General features: G+C 48.1%; 1 protein-coding gene across 1 annotated transcript; it reads right to left on the minus strand.

Annotated features, from left to right (window-relative positions):
- Window positions 1-996: 996 nt before the first annotated feature.
- On the minus strand, window positions 997-14,288 carry IL26 (interleukin 26). The gene is made up of 5 exons (XM_054399968.1): window positions 14,118-14,288; window positions 12,518-12,574; window positions 9,581-9,712; window positions 1,169-1,234; window positions 997-1,083 (listed from the first exon to the last, which is right to left on the minus strand). The coding sequence occupies exons 1-5, from the start codon at window positions 14,286-14,288 to the stop codon at window positions 997-999; spliced, it is 513 nt and encodes a 170-aa protein (XP_054255943.1).
- Window positions 14,289-17,145: the final 2,857 nt, after the last annotated feature.

A 17,145-nucleotide genomic window follows, 5' to 3' on the forward strand; every position in this document is an offset into this window, starting at 1 on the left:
TCAAAAGATGACCTCTCAGAGACCAGCCACCACCTCTGGGCTGCAGAAATCAACAATGTAGAGGAGGAAATGTTTTGGGTCCATGCTGTTCAATGCTCCAGGCACACTTGCACTATGAGATCTAAAATTTTGCAGAATCTCCCCACTGTGGAAGCACAAAGATACTGATGGGGAACATTTTCATCCCCTAGATAATTTCTTCCAGTAAATCTTTAACTGGAACTCCATCTTCATTCTGGTATGTATGGTACTTGGAAGCCACTGCCATCATCTGAGTAACAGCTTCCTATAAATCTCTCTCAGTCATAGTCAAAGGCAATCCATTTATCAATGGGTTGTGTGATCTCCTGTGGAGCCTCTCACAGCTGAAGGTCCTGCATGACTCACAGGCCAAACTTTTGGCATGGATTATGTTTATTAGGGCTCATTCATCAATTAATTGATAATTAATAATTAATAATAATTACCAGCAGTGTATAACTGATTTGCTTATTTATGTGTAGAGTGGCTTGGGTATGCTGTCATATAGCTAAAACAGATGAACTAAAAAGTGTAGCTTAGGACAGGGATTTTCAAAGGTGATCCTCATTGCTTTGAGTTGTAGTCACCCTGGGTGGCAACCTGGCATGGCTAGCTTGTGCCCACAGCACACAGGACATTGTGTACTGAGTACAGCAGCAGATTTCAGGTCATCATCATGCAATATGTCCAGGAGCTGCCTGCAAGGCATCTGGCGGGCAGAACAAGAAGTACATCAGCACGTTGGGACTGCCTTGGAGGCTGCTCTCATACTACAGGTGAGGAGTTAGCTGCTATGCCAGGCTAGCCATGGAAGCTCTTGAAAATCCCTCTTTATGCCACTGTATTAGAGAGGTCCTGCTTCAGTGGGAGAGTTACTGCCAGGCCTGATTCATGTCTGGCTCTCAGCTGATTTTCAGGTTTTTTTGGTCTGTTCTTAACACAGAGGAGATGTGGTGTCTTTTGCTTCCTCATCCTTCATACAATAGTTTGTATGTAGGCCTGAATCCAGGGAAGGAGAATGTCCAGCTCATGGATGGCCTTGTGGATTCCTTTCTCTCCAAGCTGTAGAGAAGATATAGGCATTAGGAAAGAAACCACCCATGGACCTTGAACAGTGCAGCTGGGGGCCAGAGTCTCCTGCTCTTACCTTAAGAAAGGTTTTCTTTAGATTTTTGACTGCAGAAGATACCCTTGTTGATGGAGCACATGGATGCTGAAGGGGTGAGAAGAAACCAAAAGCACTTGTTGCAGCAAAGATGCTAATGCAAAGACATTAGTGGTGAGGAAGAATCCAACCCACAGTGTGGCACCACAGGACTACTAGTCAGAAGTATGAACTCAGCATTACTTCAGCATCTCCTGCTACTACAGGTGTGTTATTTCACCTGTGCACTTCCTGGCACGTTGAGTCAAAAAAAAAAAAAATTAAGATGAGTACCACTAAGTGTTTCTTATTAAACACTAGCACACAGAGGGACAAGAACCTTGTGTCAGGCTAAGTTTTTTATTAGGATCACTCCAAGTGATCACTACCGAGCTCCCTGCCAATCCCACCCAAACCAGTCAACAATGTCTTACTTAGAACTTCTGGTTTACCTCTACCCTCATTAGTGCTATCAGAGAGATAAGGTTGTGTCATTACTGCAAGACGAGAGCTGGAAGCTGGTTTTGGGAAGGAAAGAGTCGATCGGTTCATTGTACAGCACCCGAAGCACCGGCAGCGGCTCGGCGCTGGGACCCCGACGGCCGCCAGCAGCGGGATCACCGCGGGGAGCCGCCGGCGGACGCTGCCGAGATACTGCCGGCAGGGGGCGCCCTGCTCAAGTCCCCGCCCAGCTACCAACCCTGCCCGCCCAGCCGGGGCAGGATGCTGCCAGCCACCAGCGCTGCCCGCCCAGCAGGGGCAGGGAGCTGCCTGCCACCAGCGCTGCCCGCCCAGCAGGGGCAGGGAGCTGCCAGCCACCAGCGCTGCCCGCCCAGCAGGGGCAGGGAGCTGCCAGCCACCAGCGCTGCCCGCCCAGCAGGGGCAGGGAGCTGCCAGCCACCAGCGCTGCCCGCCCAGCAGGGGCAGGGAGCTGCCTGCCACCAGCGCTGCTCGCCCAGCAGGGGCGGGGATCTGCCAGCCACCAGCGCTGCTCGCCCAGCAGGGGCAGGGAGCTGCCAGCCACCAGCGCTGCCCGCCCAGCAGGGGCAGGGAGCTGCCTGCCACCAGCGCTGCCCGCCCAGCAGGGGCAGGGAGCTGCCTGCCACCAGCGCTGCCCGCCCAGCAGGGGCAGGGAGCTGCCAGCCACCAGCGGTGTGAGCAGCGCGGCTTGCTGACTCCCCAGCTCCCCCGGCTTTCCGAGAGAAGGAATCATTCTTTCAGGGGAAAAAAAATGGGAAAACCCTGGATGTTGTCCAGCCTGCCAACAACGGCAGCCTACTCACGCAGAGTACTTTAAAAAGAAGCACGATTTCAAAATCCCTTTCGTGCTTCTGCAAGTCAGGATTAAACTGGAAACAAAAGCACCTCTGATTTGTAAACCTTTAAAAATCTTTTCACTAAGGCAGTGCTTTCTGACTTGGGGCTTTTTACTCTTTTTCTCTCTTTTTTCCTCCATTTTTCCTCCCATTTTCTCTTTTTTTACTTTCTCTCTCTTTTCCTCTCTTTTCCTATATTTTCTCTCTTTTTCTCTTTTTCTCTCTTTCTCTTTCTTTTTTTCTCTCTTTTTTCCCTTTCTATCTTTTCCTTTCTCTCTCTTTTTCTCTGTTTTTCTCTCTTTTTCTCCCTTTCCTTCTTTCTCTTTTTTCTCTCTTTCTATCTTTCTCTCTCTTTCTCTTTTTCTCTCTCTTTTTTTCCTCTTTCCCTCTTTCTTTCTTTTTTCTCTTTTTTCCATTTTTCTTTTTTTTTTCTTGTTTTCCCCCTTTTTCCTAAGCTCAGCTTGCACAATGGAGATTCCCACAGAAAACATTCAGCAGCAGAACTGACCTTGAATGACTGTGCTAGCTTGAGTGGTAACAAACCCTGTCCTTCCTGCATAAAGAGCAAGCAAACAAATGAGCAAGCAATGTTGGTCACTGTGAGCGATGCTGCAATCTCTGCTCGAGGCCTGCAAGCTCTGCCTAATGATGGTGAAGCAACAATTAAAGATCCTGCAGTGAATACATTCCCTTTCTGTGCTCCTTTCTCTGCCCCACTCAAATATGAGAAAAAAAAAATTCCATAAGCTGCTACTCACAGAAGACCACGAGCCTGACCTCAGAAGCAGTTTTGCAGTGTTCTTGGCAATGGTACCTCTCTGGAGATACTCAAAACCTGCCTGGATGTGTTCCTGTGTGATCTGCTCTAGGTGATCCTGCTCTGGCAGGGGAGCTGGACTGGATGATCTTCTGAGGTCCATTCCAGGCCCTAACATTCTGTGATTCTGTGCCAGCTAGGGCATGTCACTAAGTAAACAGGTCAGTGGTGCTGCAGGTGGATGCTCCCAGTATCAAAGGAAAACTGTCCTCTTTACTGTGAAGCTGTAATCTAAATCGCAGAATGTGAGGGGCTGGAAGGGACCTTGAGAGCTCATCCAGTCCAACCCCCCTGCCAGAGCAGGAGCACCCAGAGCAGATCACACAGGAACACATCCAGGCAGCTCTTGAATTCCTCTAGAGAGGGAGACTCCACAACCCCCCCCTGGACAGCCTGTTCCAGTGTTCTGGCACACTCACAGGGAAACATTTTTCCTCCTGTTTCCATGGAACTTCCTATGCCTCAGCTTCCACCACTGCCCCTTGTGCTGTCATTGGGCATCACCCAGCAGAGCCTGGCTCCAGCCTCTGGGCACTCACCCTGCACATCTTGATCAACAGCAATGAGGTCACCTCTCAGTATCCTCCAAGCTTTAACTTGGAACCCTCAGCTCCCTCAGTCTCTCCTCACAAGGAATATGTTCCAATCCCTTCAGCATTTTTGTTGCTCTGTGCTGGACTCTTTCAAGCAGTTTCCTGAGGTCCTTCTTGAACTGAGGGGCCCAGAACTGGACACAATATTCCAGATGCATCCTCACCAGGGCAGAGTAAAGGGGCAGGAGAACCTCTCTTGACCTCCTAACCACAGCCCTTCTAATCCACCCCAGAACGGCTTTGGCCTTCTTGGCCTCCAGAGCACATTGCTGGCTCATGGTCAGCCTTCCATCCACTTAGGACCCCCAGGTCCTTTTCCCCTTCACTGCTCTCCAGCAGCTCAGTCCCCAAACACAGCATTTGCTGCTGTGCTGCTATGGAGACAAAACACTGCAGATTCCTCAGAGCTCCTTCACTCTTTTTCACAATTAGTGCCAGTGTTTTACCCAACACAAGGCTAAACAGCAAGCTGTCTTTCTGGATCTTAAAAAAAAGACTGGTAGGAGAGAAAAGGATTTCCCCTGTCTCTTCCAGCTCTGAGAAATGATGGCTTGTCATCTAGGAGACATCCTATTTCTGGAAGCTAACTTTTTTTTTTTTTTTTTTTAGGTGCTTGTATTAATTCAAAGCCAATGCTAAAAAATTGTTGGCTGCCCAGGGGGGTTGTGGAGTCTCCCTCTCTGGAGATATTCCAGACCTGCCTGGATGTGTTCCTGTGTGATCTGCTCTTGATGATCCTCCTCTGGCAGGGGGGGTTGGACTGGATGAGCTTTTGAGGTCCTTTCCAGCCCCTAACATTCTGTGATTCTGTGATTCTATGATTCTATGGTTCTATGATTCTGTGATTCTATGATTCTGTGAGTCTGTGATTCTATGATTCTATGATTCCGTGATTCTATGATTCCATGATTCCATGATTCTATGATTCTGTGATTCTGTGATTCTGTGATTCTGTGATTCCATGATTCTATGATTCTGTGATTCTGTGATTCTGTGATTCTATGATTCCATGATTCTATGATTCTGTGATTCTGTGATTCTGTGATTCTGTGGTTCTATGATTCTGTGATTCTGTGATTCTATGATTCTGTGATTCTGTGATTTTATGATTCTGTGATTTTATGATTCTGTGATTCTGTGATTCTGTGATTCTATGATTCTGTGATTCTGTGACTCTATGATTCTGTGATTCTGTGATTCTGTGAAGTGATGCAGCAAGCTCCAATCATTGATGGTATTTCAGAACAACTGATGTTCTGAATTCAGTCACAGCTGGCAGTTTGAACTCCTCAGTGTGCACTGGCACTTGAGCAGGGTGTAATTGCTTTTCCAGACAGGAAGGAGATTTCTGCACAGTACATCCTAACATGCAGTATCTGGGATTTTGACAGACAGAGAGAACCACAGCAGTGTGCTGTGAATAATGACCCTAAATTGCAACTGTTTAGCATGGTTTTAAATGAAGAACCTGCAAGCTGGTGGAGTTTTCTCCCGCTGAGATTTGAATCCATTTACATTATTCAAACAATCCAGTTGTGTCCTGAGTATTACCCTGCAAAGAGATCTCTGAAGCTGCTTATCTTTGCATTGCAAATATCTCTGTGCACATAGAGTCAATGTCCTTTTCTTCCATGCTATCATAACACAATCACAGAATTGTCAGGGTTGGAAGGGACCTCAAGGAGCAGCCAGTTCCAACCCCCCTGCCATGGGCAGGAACACCTCACACTACAGCAGGTTGTTCACAGCCACATCCAGCCTGGCCTTAAACACCTCCAGGGATGAGGCTTCCACCACCTCCCTTCTGGTGTCTCACCACCCTCATGGGGAAGAACTTCTCCTACACATCTAATCTGAATCTCCCCTCCTCTAGCTTGGATCCATTCCTTCCAGTCCTATCACTCCCTGATACCCTAAAAATTCCCTCCCTAGCTTTCTTGTAGAGCCCCTTCAGATTCTGGAAGGCACAATTAAGATTCATTTTAATTCATTTTAATTCATTAACATTTCATTGACTTCTCCTCCTGCCCTCAGCTTTTAAAATTATTGTAGCTATTTGCCTGGATATTTAGGGCTATATTTCACTCTAAGCCATGCTACAGATATTGGGACACTGTGACCTGTGAGGACTGCAGCTTTAGGGGATTAGATAAATAGATAGATATAGATATAGATATAGATATAGGTATAGATATAGATATAGATATAGATATAGATATAGATATAGATATAGATATAGATATAGATAGATATAGATACCTTACAAGAAATAAAGTTTTAAGGAAGACCCTGTGGTTATTCATCTACCCATAAACATGAGAAGAAAAATGACCCACAAGTGACAGTGTCATCTTAGCATGGTAGGATAATGGTATGCATATTTTCAAGGGCAGAAGTGTGTTTTAACTGCTGTCCTGTTGGTATTTCAGATGTGGGATGATAATGTGGTGCCTCTTCCCTGGAACATCTGGATGCCCCCTAGGAACATGTTACTGGTAGGCAGCATCACTCCCTGACAACATGCTCTGACAGCAGGCACAGGTGACACATGGAAACCACAGACTCACAAGATGTTAGGGGCTGGAAGGGACCTCTGGAGATCTATAAGTCCAACCCCCTGCAAGACCAGGACCATAGAATCCAGCACAGGTCACACAGGAACACATCCAGACAGGGCTGGAAAGGCTCCAGAGAAGGAGACTCCATAACCTCTCTGGGCAGCCTGTTCCAGTGCTCTGGGACCCTCACAGTCAAGAAGTTCCTCCTCATGTTGAGGTGGAACCTCCTGTGCTGTAGTTTCCATCCATTGCCCCTTGGCCTATCCCAGGGCACAAGTGAGCAGAGGCTGTCCCCAACCTCTTGACCGCCACCCCTCAGCTATTGATAGACATTGATCAGATCCCCTCTCATTGTTCTCCTCTCCACACTAAACAGCCCCAGGGCTCTCAGCCTTTCCTGTTGTGGCATTACAAGACCAGAAAAGTGATTCTCCAAATTCTAGTTTAGAAAGAGCTTCAGTTTCCATCCATTGCCCCTTGTCCTATCCCAGGGCACAAGTGAGCAGAGGCTGTCCCTGTCCCTTCCTTCCTGACCCCCAGCCCTCAGCTATTGATAGACATTGATCAGATCCCCTCTCAGTCTTCTCCTCTCCAGTCTAAACAGCCCCAGGGCTCTCAGCCTCTCCTCACCAGGCAGTGCTCCATTCCCTTCAGCATCCTTGTAGCCCTCCCTTGGACTCTCTCCAGCAGATCCCTGTCCCTCTTGAACTGGGGAGCCCCAGAACTGGATGCAATATTCCAGGTGGGACCTCACTAGGGTAGAGTAGAGGGGGAGCAGAACCTCCCTGGATCTGCTGGACACACTCCTCTGAATGCAACCCAGGATCCCTTTGGCCTTCTTGGCCACCAGGGCACATTGCTGTCCCATGCAGAACTTGTTGTCCACCAGCACTCCCAGCTCCTTCTCCTTGGGGCTGCTCTCCAGCAGATCCCCTCCCAACCTGTCCTGCTGCAGTTTATTCTTCCTTCCCAGGTGCAGGACTCTGCACTTATCCTTGTTGAACCTCATCAGGTTCCTCTCTGCCCAGCTCTCAGTCTGTCCAGGTCTCATGTGCTCACTCCCTTTAGCTTCATAATTGCAGTCCTTGCTTACTCATGAGACACCACCACCAGCTCCTTCATAGTTCAGTATGGAGGAGCAGAGATGTCATCTGAGTAAAGATTACTGGTGTCCAGTGGGCACATTGTTGGAGAAGGAAAGCATGACCAGTGTTATGTTGAGGAAAGCTGAGGAGCTCTATTTCCTCCTGTAACTGCCCTGTCTCTTTGTGGCTGTGGTGCTGGGAGGGAAGCACAAGCCAACAGCAGCAGCAGGGAAGTGGTTTGTCCCCATGGTATCTCCACCACCTTGCCTGCACCCTGCAAGCTCACTCTGGGAGGAAATGAGTGGTGTTAAACTTCCCCTGCCCCAGAGGGGAAGCCTTCATGAAGCAGGGACTTGCTGGAAAGGCTGCAGTGAAAGGCTATGAAGGTGCTGAAGGGTCTGGAAGAGCTCTGTGATGAACAAATACAGAGAGCTGAGGCTGTTTAGCCTGGAGAAGTGCAGCCTAAGGGGGGATCTCATCAGTTCTGATCAATACTCAAAGGGTGGGTGCCAGAAGGATGGGGCCAGGCTTTGTTCAGTGGTGCCAATGACAGGCCAAGGGGTAAGGGGCACAAACTTGAACAACAGAAATTTCACCTGAACATGAGGAAGAATTTCTTTAATTTAAGGGTGGCAGAGTCCTGGAGCAGGCTGCCCAGAGAGGTGATGAAGTCTCCATCTCTGGAGACATTCAAACCCCACCTAGACATGTTCCTGGGTGACCTGCCCCAGGTGATCCTGCCTTGGCAGGGGGGTTGGACTTAATGATCTCCAGAGGTCCCTCCCAACCCCTACCACTGTGTGATTCTGTGATCTGTGATGCAGGGCACACCATGACTCTGAATCACCTCTCTATTTATTGGAGAGCTGAGGTGGAATCCTTCCCAAGCCTTTCAGCCATGCAGAGTTAGTTTGGCTCTCACATAACCATAGAATCACAGAATCATAGAATTGTCAGGGTTGGAATGGACCTCAAAGATCATCTAGTACCAACTCCCCAGCCACAAGCAGGTTGCTCAGAGCCACATCCAGCCTGGCTGCAAAAACCTCCAGGGATGAGGCTTCCACCACCTCCCTGGGCAACCTGTGCCAGTGTCTCACCACCCTCATGGGGAAGAACTTCTTCCTAACATCTAATCCAGTTCTGGGCCCCTCAATTTCAGAAGGATATTGAGATACTTGAACGTGTCCAGAGAAGGGCAACGAGGCTGGGGAGAGGCCTCGAACACAGGGATCTGGGGGTGTTTAGCCTGGAGAAGAGGAGGCTCAGGGGAGACCTCATTGCTGTCTACAACTACCTGAAGGGAGGTTGTAGCCAGGTGGGGGTTGGTCTCTTCTCCCAGGCAACCAGCACCAGAACAAGAGGACACAGTCTCAAGATGTGCCAGGGGAGGTTTAGGCTGGAGGTGAGGAGAAAGTTCTTCCCAGAGAGAGTTGTTGACCATTGGAATGGGCTGCCCAGGGAGGTGGAGTCACCATCCCTGGAGGTGTTCAAGAGGGGATTGGATGTGGCACTTGGTGACATTGTTTAGTAGTCATGAGGTCGTGGGTGACAGGTTGGACTTTGATGATCCTTGAGGTCTTTTCCAACCTTATTGATTCTGTGATTCTGTGAACTCCCCAGCCACAAGCAGGTTGCTCAGAGCCACATACAGCCTGGGCTTAAACACCTCCAGGGATGAGGCTTCCACCACCTCCCTGAGCAACCTGTGCCAGTGTCTCACCACCCTCATGGTGAAAAACTTCTTCCTAGTATCTAATCTAAATCTCCCCTCCCCTAGCTTGGATCCATTTTCCCCAGTCCTATCACTCCCTGACACCCTCAAAAGTCCCTCCCCAGCTTTCTTGTAGCCCCCTTCAGATCCCAGAAGGCCACAAGAAGGTCTCCTCAGAGCCTTCTCTTCTCCAGACTGCACAACCCCAGCTCTCTCAGTCTGTCCTCATAGCAGAGCAGCTCCAGCCCTCTGCTCATCCTCGTGGCCCTTCTCTGGACACATTCCAGCACCTCCAGATCTTTCCTGTAACAGAGGCTCCAGACTGTACTCACACAAGCACTCATGTTGGCTTGCAGGACCTGGAAGGCACTAATAACATACAGCTTCTCACTTCTTGCTCCAAGATGACTGAAAACATTTTTCACGTAGAAGGAGAGGAGCTGATCTCGAACGCTGCAGTTCGTCTGGAAACAAAACAGATGAAGAGTTGCCACACGAAAGCCTTGCAAGCCAGCTTCAGCCTGAAACTCCAGCCTCTTAGAAGTAGGCATGGCTGGAAAGCCTACAACCAGGGAAAACACTTCAGTGAATTTTAATATCCCATTGGATCGGTTCCTTTCTTTTGAAACATCTCAGTGTGCCTGTGAAGGAAAGGCAGGAGGATGCTGGGCTGGGGTCAAAGGAGGACTGGTGAGACCAGCCATGAACAGAAGTGACAACAACAAATGCACTTCACAGAATCACAGAAACATTCAGGTTGGGAAAGTCCCTCAGGATCACCAAGGCCAACCCAGAACCCTACTCTACAAGGCTCACCCCTAAACCACAGCCCCAAGCACCACAGCCAAACCACCTTCAAACACAGCCAGGCTTGGGGACTCCACCACCTCCCTGCCCAGCACATTCCAATCCCTGACCACTCTTGCTGGGAAATTTTTTTCCTAATGTCCAGTCTAAAACCCATAAAGAATAAATGGGAGATAAACTGAGGAGTTCAGTCAGACTATCTTGACCAAAGTGTGAGAGTCACTGAGGGTCTCCTTGTTATATTCCTGTGTGCCAGTGTCCCATACCATGTGAGATGCCATAGGTCATCCTACCCATCCCCAACTGCTGCTCCAGAAGAGACTGATCATCCTCCACACCTCTCCCCAGTTGAAGAAGGACAAGGATCTGCTGGAGAGAGTCCAAGGGAGGGCTGCAAGGGTGACAGAGCCCTGGAACAGGCTGCCCAGGGGCATTGTGGAGTCTCCTTCTCTGAAGACTTTTCAAACCCACCTGGATGCATTCCTGTGCAGACTACCCTGGGTGATGCTGCTCTGGCAGGGGGGTTGAACCTGATGATCTCTGGAGGTCCCTTCCAACCTCTGATATACTGTGAGACTGTGATGCTGAAGGGAATGGAGCATTGCCTGGTGAGGAGAGGCTGAGAGCCCTGGGGCTGTTTAGCATGGAGAGGAGAAGACTGAGAGGGGATCTGATCAATGTCTATCAATAGCTGAGGGCTGGGGGTCAGGAAGGAAGGGACAGAGACAGCTTCTGCTCACTTGCACCCTGGGATAGGACAAGGGACAATGGATGGAAACTCCAGCACAGGAGGTTCCACCTCAACATGAGGAGGAACTTCTTCACTGTGAGGGTCACAGAGCTCTGGAACAGGCTCCCAGAGAGGTTGTGGAGTCTCCTTCTCTGGAGCCTTTCCAACCCCATCTGGATGTGTTCCTGTGTGACCTGTGTTGGATTCTCTGGTCCTGCTCTGTCAGGGGGGTTGGACTGGAAGATCTTCAAAGGTCCCTTCCAACCCCTAACATCCTGTGAGCCTGTGTAACATCTGCCTGGCCTGTGAGGTCTCTTGGATATCCAAAGGTATTTCAAATGACTATATGCTTACTTTTAGACAGTGAAACTAAGTATCAGGTGTGAAATTCCCACTGGTGGAGAAGTAACTAGGTGAACACAGCTAGTCATAGGTAGGTCCCACAGGCAGGTAAGAAGCCTTCACTCCCAAGATAATCAATAAAATCCAGGGGAGCTCAAAGGACAGTGGACTGGTACTTAAGGACAGAGTGACTCAGTTGTCCCTGCTGACTGGATCTTTGCTTTAAGAGTTAAAATACCTCACACCCTTGTGGTCACTTACAAGTAGGTACCCCAGGTTTGGTGACTCACTCCCAAGCTGAATTGCACTGTGGAACTCTGATATTCCTCATCCAGTGCATCTGCAGAAGTCAGAGCTGCTCTGGTGTCCCAGCTGCTCTGCAGCACCCCTCAGGAGAAGGTGCCTCAGCTGCCAGTGCAGTGGCTGTGGCCCTGTCCCTCAGGTGAATGAGCTAATGCCTGAAAGCATTGCTGGGGAGGCTGCATGCAGCCAGGTGTTCACAGAGGAGCAAGTGCTACCATGAGCACACTGCTCCTCAACACAGCAAACACCCTCACCCCAATTCCCCTGGCAGAGCACCACTGCGACCTCCTAGGGAGAAACACCTACAGCCAGGCTTTACAAATCCACCTCTTCCTCCCCACACCACACTGAACTGTTCCCTCATGTCCCAGGGCAATGTCCCCTGCCATGGGACAAGGATAACAAGCTTCACTCTTCCTCTAAGCAGAGGACTTCATTAAACATATGGCTTTCATAACTGTAATCACAGGATCACAGGATGTGAAGGGTTGGAAGGGACCTCTGGAGATCTTCCAGTCCAACTCCCCTGCCAGAGCAGGACCAGAGAATCCAGCACAGGGCACACAGGAACACATCCAGACAGGGCTGGAAAGGCTCAGGAGAAGGAAACTCCACAACCTCTCTGGGCAGCCTGTTCCAGTGCTCTGGGACCCTCACAGTCAAGAAGTTCCTCCTCGTGTTGAGGTGGAACCTCCTGTGCTGGAGTTTCTATCCATTGCCCCTTGTCCTATCACAAGGTGCAACTGAGCAGAGGCTGTCCACTCCCTCTTGACCCCCAGCCCTCAGCTACTGATAGACATTGATCAGATCCCCTCTCAGTCTTCTCCTCTCCACACTAAACAGCCCCAGGGCTCTCAGCCTCTCCTCACCAGGCAGTGCTCCAGTCCCTTCAGCATCCTTCCAGCCCTCCACTGGACTCTCTCCAGCAGATCCCTGTCCCTCTTGAGCTGGAGAGCTCAGTCTTTCCCAGTTACACCCAAGTGATTCCTGTGTCAGCTCTCACTGCATTTGATTATTCATTCCTATGTACACTGACCAAAGAAAAACCGAAGTAACCAAAGTGGAGAAGCAGTGGTATAAATCTTACCATGAACAGCATCTTTGTGTTCTTTTTAAGCAGTCTTGTGTTCTTGATGAGGTCCCTCTGTAAAACACAATGAACTTACGTTAATTAACCTAGGCAGAAGAACAGAGACAGAGTTTTGAGGAAACTTGTAGGAAACTTAGTGGTATCACAGCATCACAGTACATTAGAGGTTGGAAGGGATCTCAAGAGATCATCCACCTCAAGAGATCATTGAGTAATAACAATCATTATAATCTTTTTTTCAGATGTAAGTTGAGGACTCAGGAGATCTGTGTTCCAATCCCAGCCTATCTACAAACATCTCCCAAAGCAAACTCCTTGTAAAACTCATCCCACCTCTCTGTAAGGTCTTCTCTTTTTTTGTCCTTATCTTTACAAAAAGAAGTAGTGACATTGCCCTGCCTCTCAGATATGTTAGAGATCATTCATCTTATTCAAGTTTTCAGGTGCTCAGTGATGAAGATGGCAAAGGAGCATCCTGCAAATAAAAGGAACTTTACTACTGGTGGGAGCAGCTTACAGGAGCAGATGGTTTTAAATTAGTTGCCTTGACATGATAACTCACAGGAACAGATGATTTTAAACTAGTTACCTTGACATGATAACTCACAGGAACAGATGACTTTAAGCTACTTACCTTGACATGATAACTCACAGGAACAGATGATTTTAAACTAGTTACCTTGACATGATAACTCACAGGAACAGATGACTTTAAACTAGTTACCTTGACATGACAACTCACAGGAACAGATGATTTTAAACTAGTTACCTTGACATGATAACTCACAGGAACAGATGATTTTAAACTAGTTACCTTGACATGATAACTCACAGTAACAGATGACTTTAAACTAGTTACCTTGACATGACAACTCACAGGAACAGATGATTTTAAGCTAGTTACCTTGACATGATAACTCACAGGAACAGATGACTTTAAGCTAGTTACCTTGACATGATAACTCACAGGAACAGATGATTTTAAACTAGTTGCCTTGACATGATAACTCACAGGAACAGATGACTTTAAGCTAGTTACCTTGACATGATAACTCACAGGAACAGATGATTTTAAACTAGTTACCTTGACATGATAACTCACAGTAACAGATGACTTTAAACTAGTTACCTTGACATGACAACTCACAGGAACAGATGATTTTAAGCTAGTTATCTTGACATGATAACTCACAGGAACAGATGACTTTAAACTAGTTACCTTGACATGACAACTCACAGGAACAGATGATTTTAAGCTAGTTACCTTGACATGATAACTCACAGGAACAGATGACTTTAAACTAGTTGCCTTGACATGATAACTCACAGGAACAGATGACTTTAAGCTAGTTACCTTGACATGACAACTCACAGGAACAGAAGATTTTAAGCTAGTTACCTTGACATGATAACTCACAGGAACAGAAGATTTTAAGCTAGTTACCTTGACATGACAACTCACAGGAACAGAAGATTTTAAGCTAGTTGCCTTGACATGACAACTCACAGGAACAGAAGATTTTAAGCTAGTTGCCTTGACATGACAACTCACAGGAACAGAAGATTTTAAGCTAGTTGCCTTGACATGATAACTCACAGGAACAGATGACTTTAAGCTAGTTGCCTTGACATAGAGGTTCTCTGTCACTTGGGAGAGGAGTCCTTTCCGGCAGCTGTGCTTCCCTGCAGGTGACTTTTTGCTTTCCGCAGGGAAAAGGCAAAGCAGAAGGAAAAAATGCCCCCACCTGAAAAGAGAAGAGACTTTCATCTTCACTCCCGAATCTTTGTGCCTCTCCAGTCACAGGCAGCAGATGTGATAGAGCAAAGCCTGGTTAGATGACAGAGGTTAACCTAATTTTGTTAACCCTCAAAGCGGCTTCTGCGCCGAGATGCTGGTGGAGATAACCTCTTGCCTGTGTGCTGGTTGATCAGCAATTGTTGCTCTGCTTTTTTCTTTTCTTTCCTTTTCTTTTCTTTTTTTTTTTTTTTTTTATATCCCACTTGCTCCACTTTCAACAAATTTGACCACAGTCATCTGTGACGTTTTTGGGTTTTTTGTTTCTTTTTTTTTTTTTCTACACGATATCTCCATATTTACTGGCAGCGGGGTCAAGGCTTCCAGGAAAGAAGAACTTCCCTCTCATATGAGAAGTCTTCTTTCATTGAAGTGGTGGTCAAGTGAGGAAAAGGTAGTTTGAGAGCTCGTTAGAAGTGGGTTTATAATAAACTATGCCAAATGTGTGATTCTTTTGGGGTTTTCTTTCCACTAAACCTGTCCTGCTCTGGCAGGGACATTGGAACCAATGATCTTCAGAGGTCCCTTCCAACCCCTGACATCCTGTGAGCCTGTGATTTTCTGAAAGGTAGTGGCCCAGAGAAGAAAAAAATATCTTTACTAATTTAACCCAACGACCATGAGAAGATCAGTTACCTATAAGAAAGTTGGTCCTCTCTGCCTTTAAAAGATGACTGTGAGGAGTGCTTTGCTTCAGGGGTACAGCATTTGTGTTTATGAAGATGTGCAGGCTGAGTGCCCAGAGGCTGGAGCCAGGCTCTGCTGGGTGATGCCCAATGACAGCACAAGGGGCACTGGTGGAAGTTGAGGCATAGGAAGTTCCATGGAACATTTTGTGCAGGCCTGATTTTGAGATCTCTGTGTCACAGACACTCATGACAGCCTACATGTCAGTTTTGCTTACAGTATTGCACCATGAGTCTTGCACCTGGGAAAGAACAACCCCGTGGAGCATTACAGGTTGGAGACTGAGCTGCTGGAGAGCAGTGAAGGGGACAAGGACCTGGGGGTCCTGGTGGATGGGAGGTTGACCATGAGCCAGCAATGAGCTCTGGTGGTCAAGAAGGCCAAAGCCGTTCTGGGGTGGATTAGAAGGGCTGTGGTTAGGAGGTCCAGAGAGATTCACCTCCTCCTCTACTCTGCCCTGGTGAGGCTCCATCTGGAATATTGTGTCCAGTTCTGGGCCCCTTAGTTCAAGAAGGAACTCAGGGAACTGCTTGAAAGAGTCCAGTGCAGAGCCACAAAGATGCTGAAGGCAGTGGAACATCTTCCTTATGAGGAGAACCTGAGGGAGCTGAGGGCTCTGGAGCTTGGAGAGGAGGAGCCTGAGAGGTGACCTCATTCATGTTGATAAAGATGCAAAGAGCCAAGAGGCTGGAGCCAGGCTCTGCTGGGTGATGCCCAATGACAGCACAAGGGGCAATGGTGGAAGCTGAGGCATAAGAAGCTCCATGGAAACAGGAGGAAGAATTTTTCCCCTGTGAGGGTGCCAGAACACTGGGAGAGGCTGCCCAGGGGGGTTGTGGAGTCTCCCTCTCTGGAGATATTCCAAACCTGCCTGGATGTGTTCCTGTGTGATCTGCTCTGGTAGGGGTTTGGACTGGATGACCTTTCGAGGTGCCTTTCAACCCCTAACACTCTGTGATTCTGTGATTCTGTGAACTGGTAACAAAGGTGTCTGGTTCCTGTTTTAATGCCTGTGATTAGCCTTTTGCCAGGACAGGATTTTTCCCTGGTAGAAGCAGCAGGCTGTTTAGCATGAAAAAAGGCTTTAACAGTTTTTCCTGTCTTAAATATGTCATCACAGAGGCTCTGATTGGCTCAGCCTTGGCCAGAGGTGAGTCCAGCTTGGAGCTGGGGGGAGCTTATTGAATCATCTTACAGGACCCCATAGCACTAGCCCCCTGCATCACTACCAAACCCTGCACCAAACACAAACTCAGCACACCTAATGCTGCCTGAGGAGTACACAAGAAGAGGCAGCAATCAGCTTTAGGTCCAGCACAAAAATACTTCAATCTAAAGTGATGTTATTTTGTGAAAGTAAAAGAAAGCTCTTTAAAACTTCACCCAGAAGAGAGGTTTTTACTCATTTAACCTTACACAAACAACACAGAAGGGCTTAAGCAGATCAGAGAAAACTAAATTTAAACTACAACCGATACCAGTCAGAGGGTGTTAGAGCTGCCAGAGCATGGGCTGGCTTTGGGAGGAGGAAGGGTGAGATGAGGTGGACTATAAACTCACCTGGCCTTGTTCCCACTGGCCATTTACACAAACATCCATGCAGCCCCCAGGCCAAGCTGGACTCACATCCAGCTCCAAGGTCTCCCACTCATAACAGCTCTGGAAAATGCATTTTACAACAGCAGCATCCACATATCTCAGCTGCCTCACCAGTGCTGAAGTGCTGATGGGCGCCAGGGCCAAAAAGGACCAACAAGGAGATGGTGGACACCTGAGCCTCTCTGCATTTTAGCCTTCACTAGAATCACAGAAACATTCAGGTTGGGAAAGTCAATCAGGAACACCAAGGCCAACCCAGAACCCTACTCTACAAGGCTCACCCCTAAACCACAGCCCCAAGCACCACAGCCAAACCACCTTCAAACACAGCCAGGCTTGGGGACTCCACCACCTCCCTGCCCAGCACATTCCAATCCCTGACCACTCTTGCCCTGAAAAAAGGTTTTATAATGTCCAGTCTAAACCTACCCAGTGGTAGCTTGAGGCCATTCCCTCTTGTTCTGTCAGTAATTACCTGGGAGAAGAGACCAGCACCAACCTCTCCACTGTGTTCTTTCAGGGAGTTGTAGAGAGCCAGGAGGTC

Source organism: Indicator indicator, chromosome 3 (assembly GCF_027791375.1).
Source record: "Indicator indicator isolate 239-I01 chromosome 3, UM_Iind_1.1, whole genome shotgun sequence".
Taxonomy (NCBI): domain Eukaryota; kingdom Metazoa; phylum Chordata; class Aves; order Piciformes; family Indicatoridae; genus Indicator; species Indicator indicator.

Bases quoted from the DNA above. Each gene is read 5' to 3' on its own strand.
- IL26 (XM_054399968.1), bottom strand. From the start codon at position 14,288: ATGAAAGTCTCTTCTCTTTTCAGGTGGGGGCATTTTTTCCTTCTGCTT. The intron at 12,575-14,117 runs GTGAGTTATCAT...TGTGTTTTACAG, and splicing joins GCTTAAAGTCATCTGTTCCT to AGGGACCTCATCAAGAACAC. The intron at 9,713-12,517 runs GTAAGATTTATA...TTTTGTTTCCAG, and splicing joins ACACAAAGATGCTGTTCATG to ACGAACTGCAGCGTTCGAGA.